Below are 13,678 nucleotides of genomic sequence, written 5' to 3'. Positions count from 1 at the left end.
TTTGGACATAATTCCCGCACTGCCGCCGCCGAGGTTCAAACCTTGGTCTCTTCTCCCAAATACTACCCACTAAACCATTGAGCTAAGCCCGTGCGAGTTAAATAGGTAATTCTAAGTTTACAAATGCAAGATAATATAGTCAAGATTGATTATAATTGTCAATAAAATAATTGTATAGGTATAGTTGAAACCAAATACGGGACATAAGGGAGAACAAATAAAAATTAGGGCATAAAATATTAAATATATACTAATATTGTTTGAGGAGATTCCGACATTAAGATTTGTGGTTAAGTTCTATTAAGACTTTAATATTAGAATTAGATTAACGGTGTAGTTATAATTCTATATTTGAATACTCTCTTTGTCACAAAATCTCTCAAGTAGTTAATATGGTTGGCTTTATTAATTATATTTTTTAAATTTTTTCATGATATTAATAAAATACTTGGTAAATAAATATATAGCATTATTTTGTATTATAACTTTGATATTTAATTAGAAAAATAGTGCACAAAAAAGATAATAGATAATGTAGTGAATATAATCAATTGATGAATTTGAATGTAAAAATTTTTACATTTGAGAAAAATTAAGATAATTTAACTAATGAAAATATTTCTTTTAATTAATTTATTGATAATTAATATTTTTTTTGCACTGAATAAAGACATTGTAAGGACAATGTAGCGAATATAATCAATTAATAAATTTGAATATAAAGAATTTTTATATTGAAGAAAAATAAAGACAATATAACTAATAAAATTATTTCTCTTATTTAATTTATTGATAATGAATAATTTTTTTTTGAATAAAGGCATTGTGGACACATAATTCTAAATTAAATAAATGCATATGTATTATTTTTTTGTTGTAACTACTAAATTATTATTTATATAATTTAATAAGAGTAAAATAAAGTACTAATTATGCCAACTTTGATTGGGATGAGGTTCGAAGACTTTTTTTTATTGAAATCAATGAGTAAGTTAACGGTGAACTAACGGCAATTCTTAAAATTTTAACGGAATTAGTAACGGTGTGTGGGTATTTTAGGAAATTTTAGTGTAAAATTTAAATCTGATCAATCTTTTAATCAATCTGAGCCATTCATTTGATTAAAATCTGTGACCGCCATTTTTTCTACCCATTATAGGCCTAACTCTCTTGGGCTCTTATTAGTATAGTAGATAGTAGATAGTAGATATACATATATATCGTACATCATATATAGTTATTAGGATCTTATTTAGGAATGATATATATAATTGGGTAGAATAATTTAATTATATATATATATATATATATATATATTAATTTAAAAATAACCTATTAAAAGGTTTGAAATGATATAATAAATTATTTTAAAATTATTTGACAGATTGGAATGTCGCAACAGTCTCCCTGCATTTAGAAATTTTTATTTGTAATTATGAAATTAATTACCATATATAAAAATAGTCTATTAAAATGTAGGATATTTATTTATTTAATAATTATTTCCATATGAACGTATTTAACTGTCAATTCCATAATTACAAATAGGTATAATAGGATAATACTATATATATATATATATATATATATATATATATATATATATATATATATATATATATCGGACATCATATTTAGGATCGTATTTAGGAATGATATATATAATTGGGTAGAATAATTTAATTATATATATTAATTTAAAAGTAAAAAAGTTTGAAATGATGTAATAAATTATTTTAAAATTATTTGGCAGATTGAAATGTCGAAAAAGTCTCTCTGCAATTAATAATTTTTATTTGTAATTATGAAATTAATTATCATATTTTTTTTGAAGCAAAATTAATTATCATATATAAAAATAGTTTATTAAAAGGCAGGATATTTATTTATATAATAATTATTTCAATATGAACATATGTAACTGTCAATTCCATTATTTACAATATACATAATATATTTTAACAATGTAAAAAAAAAAAAAAAAATTAACATTAACTACTGCAAATTTATAGGTCGTGCATCGCACGGGTATCATACTAGTATATATGTAACAAAAAATAATAATTAAATCTTACTTCTTAATAAAAACATAAAAACTAAATTAATAATTAATTATTTAATATAGTATAGATTGTGTAGTTTGTGTTATATATTTATTTACTAGTAATTCACCCGCGTGATGCACGGGAAAAAATTATGTTATTATAAATATAAATAAAAAATAGAAAAAATAAAAATATTTTAAATTGTTTAATATAATAATATAAACTAAAGAAAAAGATCATGGAAAGTGGTAGAAAAAATGGAGTAGACATTAAGGAACCACCTTCTGCAGGTAGAGATTGTGGAGTGTACTTTTCTATGTTCTTAAATGTTTCAAAGAAATGACAGAAGCGAGAAGGATGAAGAAAACAAATGCTGCGGGCCGTGGGTCAATTATTGAACTTCAGAATTTTTTTTTTAAAAAAAAATCATTTGAGTCATAAATAAAAATTTAAATATATAAATGTATATATTGTATGGGTCTTTAATGTTTTTCTGGATTTCTAAACTTAGGACTTCTAAAAGAAAAAAAAAATCCATTTGAATTATCTCCACAAAAAGTGGTCTTGGGCTTATAGAATGACATGTGGGTTTATGGAATGACATGTGCATAAAGAATATATTATATAATCATATAAAAAAATGTGTTCAATTAGAGTTTAAATTCAGTCCTACAAAATTTGAAATTTGCTTTCTAAATGTAATTATCTTAGTTATTATTTGTATTGTGAAAATTATAATATAAATAAAATACAATTAAGAATAAATCAATGTAATCATGTAACTTCTCTTATAAGTTTATTTGAATATGTACATAATTAGATATTATATTAACCATACAAAATTTTAATTTTAACTTTAATTGTAATTTTGTGTTATATAAAAATAATAAATACTTGACCAATGGAAGTTCAAAAATATTATTATATTAAATAATTTAAAATATTTTTATTTTTTCTATTTTTTATTTATATTTATAATAACATAATAATTGTAACATTAATTACTTCCCAAACCATATAGCTTTATATAGTTAAGATTATTTTAAAATTATTTTAATATAATTATAATTTTAGCATTAATTATCAAAGTTGAAAAACACTTTCTTTTGCCCATCTGGCATACAAATACTAGAATTGACTAAGGATAAGTGCAAAAGCAAGAGAGGTCTTTCAAGCATAAGTGGAGCCAAAATGAAGTAGAATTGAAGGTATCACGTATTCGACACGTTGAGCCATAGGCTCGACGCGTCTAAAATTTCCATTGGCCGTGTCTGAGCTGAAATTGAAGATTCGACGCGTCGAAAATTTTCAGTACGCAATTCTGATGAAAGCTTTGAAGGTTCGACGCGTCAAGATCGCGAATTCCAGAAATCTTCAATTGGCGCGAAATCTTCCTAAATTACCTCCGTTTGGTTCCCGGTATAAAAGGACTACCTTCCATCAACCCTAGGAGGAGGAGGCTGCGTTTTCGGAGGCAAAAATAGAGCAAAAAGCAAGAAGAACCACATCAAGAACGACAATTAGCTTTGGGGTGGAGAAATTGCTAGGAAGATTTGGGAGAATTCTTTCCATTTTTCTTTTACTTCAATAGTTGATTGTGAATTCTCTGAAATTGTAATGAATGCTATTATAGCCATGAGTGGCTAAAACACCTTAAGGATTTTTGGGTGAAAGTGTTTATGAACCTATGTGCCTAGAGCTTAATTTCATTAATATATTTACGTTTGGATTTATTACTTGTGTTGCAACTGTGATTCATATTGTTGTTGTTAGTAATTAAAGGCCTAAATTACTTCCTTAATAGCCATCTTCATGTCATAACGGGAGTTAGGCATAATTTAGGGCACACACGATTGCACTTAACTGTTGCACATTGGGAAAGGGCATATTTGTTGAGAAATTTATTCTTGATTATTGCACATCAGGAGATGGGATGGTAGTAGTTAGGAATTCATGAATGCATATTCTTAATTTGTTCGAGTGTTTATATCGTGGGAGCGATATTCACTTATTTTAGTTCGGAGTTACGGGAATTATTTCCTTCCCTTGATTGCATTCTCACACTCGTTTAAACCCAAATTAAATATTGCACCCTTGATTGGCACTAGGTGATTAAGCTCTTGAATCCCCAAGAATCTCACTTTTGCTCTATTGTTTTACCTGCTTATTTAGTTTATTTTTAATTAGCTTTTCTTTTACCATTGTCAAATCATCTATTTTGTTAGGATCAACTCTCGTGAGTAATTTAGTAGCTAGTCCTTAATACAGCCATTTTTCCTGTGGATCGATAACTCGATACTCCGGGTATTATTTATTTATCAAATTATACTGCAATCAATAACAAACTGAATATTCATTTTAATTTAAAAAATTTTCATTAATATATTAACTAAGTTATAATATTATTATAATTAAGGAATTAATTCTATGTACTAACTGGTTGTACCAAAATGATAATTATTTATTATTATTATTATTATTACTATTATTATTATTATTATTATTATTATTATTATTATTATGAGTTAATACCAACCAAGGTCCCTCGAATATAGTGGTTCCGCCACCTATGGTCCTAAACTTTCAGATCAACCGTCCGGGATCCTCCATGTTTCAAAAATGACCTCCCGTAGTCCTACTGTTAGTGTTTTCCGTTTGAGCCGTGAAATGCGAGGGCATTATAGATATTTCACATTTTTTCACCCAAAACAATTCATTTCGCTTCTCCTTCTCTGCCCAAATCAATTTCTCGATTCATCATCTTCTTGTTCTTGATTTTTTGCAGGTTCCATTCAATTTCTTGCTAATTCTCCATCACTTTCTCAATTCATCATCTTCTGGTTCTTGAAAGAGGCAGCGTTCCGTGTCGGGATCCCAATTTGATGACCCAAGAGGGGTTTCTGGCCACCTTGTCGGAATTCGACACCTTTGATTCCCCTGCTCAGCCTTTCATATCCGAGGATGGAGTCCCAAACGCACGCGGTCGCGTTCTCGGCGGAAGCAGCGCCATAAACGTCGGTTTCTATAGCAATGCTGATGAGGAATTATATGGAAACTCCGGGATTAACTGGGATTTAAGTCTGGTGAACCAGTCATACGAGTAGGTGGAAAGGGCCATCGTGTTTCGATCGGAGCTCAAGAGCTGGCAATCGGCGGTGAGAGATGGGTTGATGGAGGCCCAAGTGAACCCATACAGTGGGTTCTTGTTACACCACGTTCTTGGCACCAAGATTGGCCCATTCCACCTTCGACAACTCCGGGCGCTGCCACAGTGCGGCGGACGTGTTGTTCTTTGTAAACGCCACCAATATTCGTGTGGGGGTGTTCGCCACCGTAGAGAGGATTCCCATGCTTTCCAACGTCTATTCTCCGGGCTCCAATCAATCGGCGATCGGGGCCATTTTCTGTGACCAATTAGGGTTGTTCCACCACGCTATGGTGAGGGAAATCAGCGAGGTCCTGCTCTCCGCCGGGTTGTTCCACAAGTTCTTGGCACCAAGATTGGTGCGTCCACTTCGACTACTCCGGCCACCGCCACACGTTCATGGCACCAAGGGTTATGTTGGGTAGGGTAATTTCGATTCAGAAGGAGAAGACCAAATGAATCGTTTTTTTTTTTTTTGAAAAAAAATGTGAAATGTCTATAATGCCCTAGGATTTCACGGCTCAAACGGCAAACACTAACGGCAGGACCATGGCAGGTCATTTTTGAAACACGGAGGATCTCGGATGGTTGATTTGAAAGTTTAGGACCATAGATGGCGGAACCACTATAGTCGAGGGATCTTGGCTGGTATTAACTCTTATTATTATTATTATTATTATTATTATTATTATTATTATTATTATTATTATTATTATTATTATTAATTCTATGTAGTAACTAGTCGAAATCAATGTATCAAAGTAATAATTATTTATTAACATAATTGTCTAATATAATTGTCTTACTTACAAATTTGTAATTTTATTCAAGCGCGCGCACACACACACACACACACACACACACACACACACACACACACACACACACATATATATATATATATATATATATATATATATATATATATATATATATATATATATACATATACATATATATATATATATATATATATATATATATATACATATATATATATATATATATATATATATATATATATATATATATATATATATATATATATATATATATATATGTGCTTAGGCTGGTGCGAAGAAGGCCACATGTGAAAGTCTAGAGGGGGGGGGGGGGGGGGTGAATAGACTTTCAAGCTTTTTCAAAATAAATAACTCTTTGGTAACTTCAACTCTAAGTAACAAGTAAATAGAGTAAGTTTAAAACTGCACAGCGGAATAATAGTATGTAAAGAGTTATGCCCAACCAATAATTTAAATGCGCATGTAAGATGGATACAGATGATATGTAAAGTGATAGAGATATCTTGAATATATATAAAGGAGATGGTTCACTCAATATATAACAAAAATATTCAAGATTGTAAACAAATATCGTGTCACGTCGACTGGGTGACGAACGTTACATGCAACACGTCAAACTTGCTTAGAATAATCCAATATTTAAGCTCGAGAAGTTTGAGTCACATGCATATGTGAAAACACACTAAACCCGAACGGTTAAGATAGACTGTGAATAGTAAATGGGTTAGTCGGATAAGATAGATAAATAGAGCAAATTATGTAAGTACGGTATGTAAATGAGAGAGGCAATTTATAGTGGTTCGGAAGTGGCGTAATCTTCCTAGTCCACTTTACTCCATTCACTTCTAGGAGTAATTCACTATTTTCCGCACACAGTTACAATAGTGAATAAGCGCTACACAAGCACTTCTTCCGGATGTCTTGCACACAGCTACACCCAACTTCGAGTGTCTCGCACACAACTACACTCAACTACGAGTGTTTTGCACACAGCTACACTCACTAGAGTATTTTGCACACGACTATACTCTTTTTACAATTACAAATACAAAGGTAATTGTATCTCTCTCTAACTAAATTATAGACTATTCAGACTAAGTCTCTAAGAATATTTTGAGCACTCGCACTTTTGAATTTTGCACTTTGTTTATCCGTGTGTATTGCACCTCTATCTCTGCTTGTCTTCAAGTCTTCATGGCTTTTTATAGGCAATCAAATATATCCGTTGGAGTGGGATAATTTGATATTTGAAATTTGAATCTTCATAGCCTGATATTGTTGACAATAGTAGATCATCAATTTTGATTTGATTGTCAACTTGCCTGACAAAATAATATTTTATCTCAACTTAATTTTCAAGTTGTTTCTTAAAATATTATTTTTGTTGTCAATTTGAATATCCAACGAATCTTTGAAATAAATTCACCTGATAGAATTTATTTCTAGGATAAGTTTTTATATTCATGTCTTCATAAATATTTTTCCGTTCTGATAAAAAATCTTCAGGCAATTTTGGACTCTTGTGGCATGTGGGCTGATCCAAAATAAATTCCTTCGAATTTATTTATTTTCTGAACATCTTGCTTCTTTGCCACATTGTGCTCCTTTGACTTGGGCACTTCTTGCTTGTTTGACTTGAACATTGTGCTCTTTCTGATTTGGTCACATTGTGCTCTTTTTCAGACATTGTGCTCCTTTTCAGACATTGTGCTTGTTCGCATCGTGCTCCTTTAAGAACATTGTGCTCCTTGGAACATTGTGCTTGTCCGCATCGTGCTCCTTGGAACATTGTGATTGTCTGAAAACTTTACTTGTAAAAAAAGTAAGTCCTTGGGGGGGGGGGGGGGGGTGGGAAATTGATCTCAGGTGTGATCATTTTGAGTAAGAACTTCTACCATTTCGCCGTTAGGCTCATCCAATCATTTCTTGCAACGTCATTCTTTTATGCTTCTTTCTCGGATGAATACTCGTACGACCAAAATTAATTTCCCAAATTAATTTTGTTCTTCCTATGGTAGATTCCTTTTGACTCGATATTCTGATTTATGATGCTTGTACTAAAAGACCTAAAAACTAAGGGGATCTATAGTACATTTGGCTCATCAAAACTTACAAAAATATTCCTATCATACTCTTTAAAAAAAATTCACCGATAACGAGTTTCTTTTGTTGCGTTGTGATCTATGGACTTGGTGTTGTATGCGCGCTCGGTCTTCGGGGAACGAAGCATTATTGCCTTTGAACCTTGAGATTGAAAAGCATGCCAAGTTCCTTAGAAAACTGAGAAGGATGGCACAGAGACAGAATCAGATCAATGTGAACCTCAATGATGAAAGAGAGGGAGTCAATCAACCACGACTCATTGGAAGGTCCATGTCTGACTATATTGCACCTGATGTTGAGGAACATGGTAGCATTAATGTTCTGGGGGTAGAAGCCAATAATTTTTAGATCAAGCCAGCTATTCTACAAATGGTTGCTTTAGATCAATTTGGAGGGTCACCAACAGATGATCCCAATGCTCCCATCACGAAATTTCTGTTGGAAAAAATAGCTTAAAATGGCATGTTAAGTGGCTATTTTGTGGTACAATTATCAGTGGGGTCCACTTCCGATTTGAGTCGAGTCAAAGTGGATTCAGATTCCTCGTAGTGAGACGAAGAGATTGATATATTGTACGCTCAAAACGGATAATGGGTGAATGAGATATTGATTCTCAAAGTAGACCCATTTGAGTTAGAAAATGAAGGGAAAAAGTGAGCTTTTAATTTGTCCCACATTGGTTTGGGAAGAGGATTTGCCCCACTATTTATACAAGAGCTCTTTTTAAACTTATTGAATTGTATATGATAGAGGCTCTCTTTCGCGCGTGGCTTGGTTAAAGCCTGATAAAAAATAATGGTAATTTATACCATATACCCCGGCGTATAGCGCTATGTGCACCCAGCATCAAAACGACGCCGTATGGAATTGTTACGTAACGGACTTTTTTTTATTAGTCTGTTAACGCCGTCAAAGGGTAAGAGAGAGGGAAGTGAGAGAGCGGCTCTAAAGAGATGGTGTCTTCGCGCCGATCATGCATATTGGATTAGAGAACACGAGAGGAGAACACGAGAGCGATCTGATTGTTCGATTTGCGTCGTATTCTGCAATTGTTGGATGTAAGCCATGTATGATTCGATTGCGCAGCAGGATGTAGCGGAGACAGAGCATACAACTGATCCTGTTGGAGTGGTAGATACAAATGATGCTAATCCAGGTATTTGATTTTTAAGATTTTATTTTGTATTTTTGTTTGATGTATGATGAATATATTGAACTCGCCGTTGAATTATATAAGAATTGATATAGAATTGTTGTTTGATTGTGGTTGTTTTGGATGTTAGTATGGTTTGATTTGAAGTTGTTGTTTCAGGGAGGTTGTACGTGTATTATATGGTTTGATTTGTTCGTTTTATGCTTTTAGAGTAGGTTTTAGTGTGAGGAGGAGTAAGCAAAGATATAATTCTGCTACAAAAACAATGAAGACGAAGATGTTCCATTGTTCGAAGGATGGATTTAAAAGGAGTACAGGAAAAGGGTGTTATTCTAAAATTGATGGTCGTACAGGTTGTGGTGCATTTGTCCAATTCGATTTACATGAGAATGAGATGTGGATTGTTTCGAAGCATGAGAAGTTGCATAATCATGAATTGGTTCCACCAAGCAAGAGTTACCTTCTAAGGTCACATAGGATGCTGTCTAGGAATCATATATCCTATCTTACTGATTTGAAGAGCAGTGGTGTGTCTGTTGCAGATGGTGTAAGATTCCTTAAAACACAATCAGGGGGATCACCACTTGTTGGGTTTACAAGTAGGGATGCATATAACTCTCTATGTACCGATGCATTGAACAGATTGGATGGTACCGATTCAAACACATTGATTGAAATATTCAAACGGAGGCAGTCAAGTGAAAGGGATTTTTACTTTGATTTTGAGGTGGATTTGGAGTCAAGGTTGTGTAGTTTTTTTTTTGAGGGATGGACGGATGAGGAGAGACTATGATTTGTTCGGGGACTTGTTAGTTCACGATACAACATATCGTACTAACAAATATGACATGATTTGTGGACCTTTTGTTGGCATGAATAACCATTGCATGAATGTTATGTTTGGATGCGGTTTTTTGATGAATGAGAAGATTGAGTCATTTGTATGGTTGTTTAAGACATTTTTGAGATCTATGGATTACAAAAGTCCACAAAGCATAATGACTGATCAATGTGCTGCTATGGCTGCTGCAATTGTTCAAGTTTTTCTAAGTTCACGACATCGGCTATGTATATGGCATATTGGCGAGAACTCAAAGAAGCACATTAAAGGGTTAAGAAATCAAAAATATTTCCTAGATATATTCAATTGCTTGTTAAAGTATACGGATACAGAGGCAGAGTTTGAATTTTACTGGACAAGGTACGTGTCTGATGTATGTTTCGTTATTTTTTTTTTTTTGTTTTTATTATTAGTTTATATATGGATTATCATTGAATGAATATTTGTAGATTATATTATACAGAATACAGAATTAATTTTTTGGATCAAGTTTATGTGTATCTGTTTGATAGTTTATGTGTATTTATGTATAAGATTATGTACATTAGTCTGTTCTGTATGTTATATCCTGGCATGCTTGTAGGTTTACTTTAATATATCTATGGAATGTTATTTCAAGATGGTTACAACATATAAATGTCACAATAATCATTGGATTGAAAAGTTGTATGGGTGTAGAGAAAAATGGTGTCCTGCTTTTAATAAAGATTATTTTTCGGGTGGGATTTTATCTTCTCAAAGGAGTGAGACCACCAATCACTCTATTTCTAGAAGGTTGTCCAAGACATCTGGTTTGTGTGATTTTTATAACTCATTTGTTGGGGTCATATCAGAGTGGAGAAGTAGAGAGAATGGGGAAGATGTTCGGTGTTCACAAGGTGTACCGACAATGGTGATGGATAATGTTAAGATTCTGTTGCATGCTAGGGAATTTTATACAATTGAGATATACTATTTGTTTGAAGAACAATTTTTGAAAGGTGGATCATGCTATCAAGAGTGTGTGATGTTGGAAGATGGTGTGTATAAGTATCATGTCTGGAGGCCGGATGTTGATACTATTAGGCATGAAGTGATCTTTAACAGTAGACAAATGGACATTGGATGTAGTTGCAAGTTGTTTACTGAATTGGGGATTTTGTGTTGTCATTGTTTACGCATTCTAAATGTGCATTGTGTTTCTGAAGTCCCCGAGAAGTATATTTTGAAGAGGTGGACTAAAAAAGTTGTTGAAGTTGATAATGTTGATATAATGTCTAGAGTTGATAGTGGTAATGGTGCATCTTCTGTTTGGTTATTAGAAATCATTAGGAAATTTCAGAGGCTTGCTGTTTATAGTCAGGAAAATATCGAAGGACGGAAGATTTGTGAAGAAGCAATTGCAGATGCAAAGAGAAGACTTGAAGCTGAATATGGTGGCAGTTTATTTGAAGATTGTGACATAGGATCGACAAGTGGTGTTATAAAGGATCCATCTACTAGGCGGATGAAAGGGTTGCGGAATAGGAGGGTGAGCAGCGTTATTTCAAAGAAATATAACAAAGCAAGGGGACGGAAGCATCTTGCAAATATGGTTGCTTCCAAAATAAAATCTGCTGTTTAGTCTCAAGCTGAGGGTGATATTTTAAATATTGCAGGCGATGGATATCTTGTGCACCCAAGTTCCGGAGGTTCTAGTTTTTGTCACGTTAGCACAATGTCAAGCATGGAGGATAATTAAAGCACATGTTAGTGTTAATCATCGTAGTTATATGTATCACGTATAAAATGATGTTAAATCACATAACTCAGCAGTAATAAAATAGACTTTTATTATGATATGTGTTGTTTTAAAAGTTTATGTGTATTCATTATATACTTTATGTGTATTACTTTATATGATTATGTACATTTTTATTTGTGTTAATTACTTTTATATATTTATGTACATTTCTTTTTTAGATTTGCAGTTATCAATATAGGGAAATGAAATGCTTGGTCATATGTGTATTATGTACATGTTTACATTCAGTAGGATGTTTGATTGTATATATTAGCAGAAACAAAATATTTGTTAGACTTTTTTTAGTAGTATGTGCACTGTTTGAAAGTTTATGTGTATTCATTATATGGGTTATGTGTATTACTTCATATGATTATGTACATTTTTTGATAGTTCATAGTTTGTGTAGTATATGCATTGATTATGCACAAAACCATATTGGGGAATATGAAGAATATAGAATACAAGTAAACATTAGATTGGATTACCAAAAGGAGCATATACAAATTTCTGATAATTGTTTATCAACTGAAACTTCCAGAAATTGAACCAAAAATACAAGTAACCCTGAGTTTGGATTAGTAGAATTGATTTTTACAGATTGTGGTTAGTAGTTTCACTTCTATTTCTTGTAGTTGTCCCTTGCTGATTGCATGACTGTTTCCATGTATTCGTTTTTCTTCCACATGATGATGTTTGCTGCATATTTTGCTCTAAGCGATGTAATGAAATCAGCCTACAGTAAACAAAAGATACATGTTAAAATTAGAAGAAACAAGAGATAACATGTGTAATGTAGAACAAAGTTGATTATTACTTACATCACTATCACCCCCTATGAAACCAGTTTCCCACTTGTCTACCGCAGTCCCTTTGTAAGTTTCCATGTGGCGCATGCAATACACACCACAATCTGTTGTGTTCTCTTCATCTTGCCATGGCATGTGAATGCACTCAGCTTCGATATTCTTCACTTTCCTTACAAGGGAGTTTTTCTTCGTTTGGAGATATTTGTAGAAAGCTGTTTTCTGCACATTATAGTAATTGCAGTGTTTAATTAATTTAAGTAATGTAAATATTAAACTATAGGGTATAGATATTAAATAGGAGTATTAGTTTATCCTACCAACTTAGCCGGGCAGTTCTCATATCTGTTCGTATTTGGTATTCCCTTGGGCATTAGCTTGTTATCAATGATCTGAAATTTTGGCTTGGGGATGTTAAAGCACATTAAGTAGTAGTGATTGTGCCTCAAGATTGTAAAGAAAACCTGAAATGAATAATTAAAAGGTATTTAACAAACTGTGTCAAATACAGACATAAATTCAATAATCTTAAAATTCATATATATATATATATATTTGTTTTACTTACAAGACTTGCATCTGTTATATCAATTGCAGTCCCCCTCAACTGGTAGTCAATATTTGCACAGAAGTCACCAATATCCATATTCCTTGTTTTTATTTCAACATTTTCAAGCGTCATCTGTAAAGAAGAGGTTGTGTGTCATATAGTACATTGTTTTAAAAAATGCTTTAGTTCTAGATGTGTACTTACGTAAGCAGCTTCCGAGAAGAAGATCCTTTTTGGTTGATCAATTGATCTTTTCATATCCAGCACCGTCAATCTGTGTGCCCAGATTTGCAGGATATTTGTAGCTAGTTGTCCACTTGCCAATGTTGCAATGTCCTCCCTCGTTGCAAACATATCATGGGCAGAAAACAACATTTCACTGTAAACAAACAAAACAAGTTCATATTACAAAATAAACATTTCACAATTTAAAGTAATATACTGTTTCCCACATTCTAAATGTATAATGT

At 32.5% G+C, this 13,678-nt stretch overlaps 1 protein-coding gene across 1 annotated transcript; it reads left to right on the top strand.

Moving 5' to 3' along the window:
- Positions 1-9,161: 9,161 nt before the first annotated feature.
- Positions 9,162-11,693, top strand: LOC109156297 (protein FAR1-RELATED SEQUENCE 5-like). The gene is made up of 4 exons (XM_019304145.1): positions 9,162-9,252; positions 9,465-9,993; positions 10,235-10,450; positions 10,769-11,693. The coding sequence occupies exons 1-4, from the start codon at positions 9,162-9,164 to the stop codon at positions 11,691-11,693; spliced, it is 1,761 nt and encodes a 586-aa protein (XP_019159690.1).
- The last annotated feature ends 1,985 nt before the right edge of the window (positions 11,694-13,678 follow it).

This window comes from Ipomoea nil, unplaced genomic scaffold (assembly GCF_001879475.1).
Source record: "Ipomoea nil cultivar Tokyo-kokei standard unplaced genomic scaffold, Asagao_1.1 scaffold2705, whole genome shotgun sequence".
Taxonomy (NCBI): domain Eukaryota; kingdom Viridiplantae; phylum Streptophyta; class Magnoliopsida; order Solanales; family Convolvulaceae; genus Ipomoea; species Ipomoea nil.
This window is presented reverse-complemented; position numbering and strand designations above follow the sequence as displayed.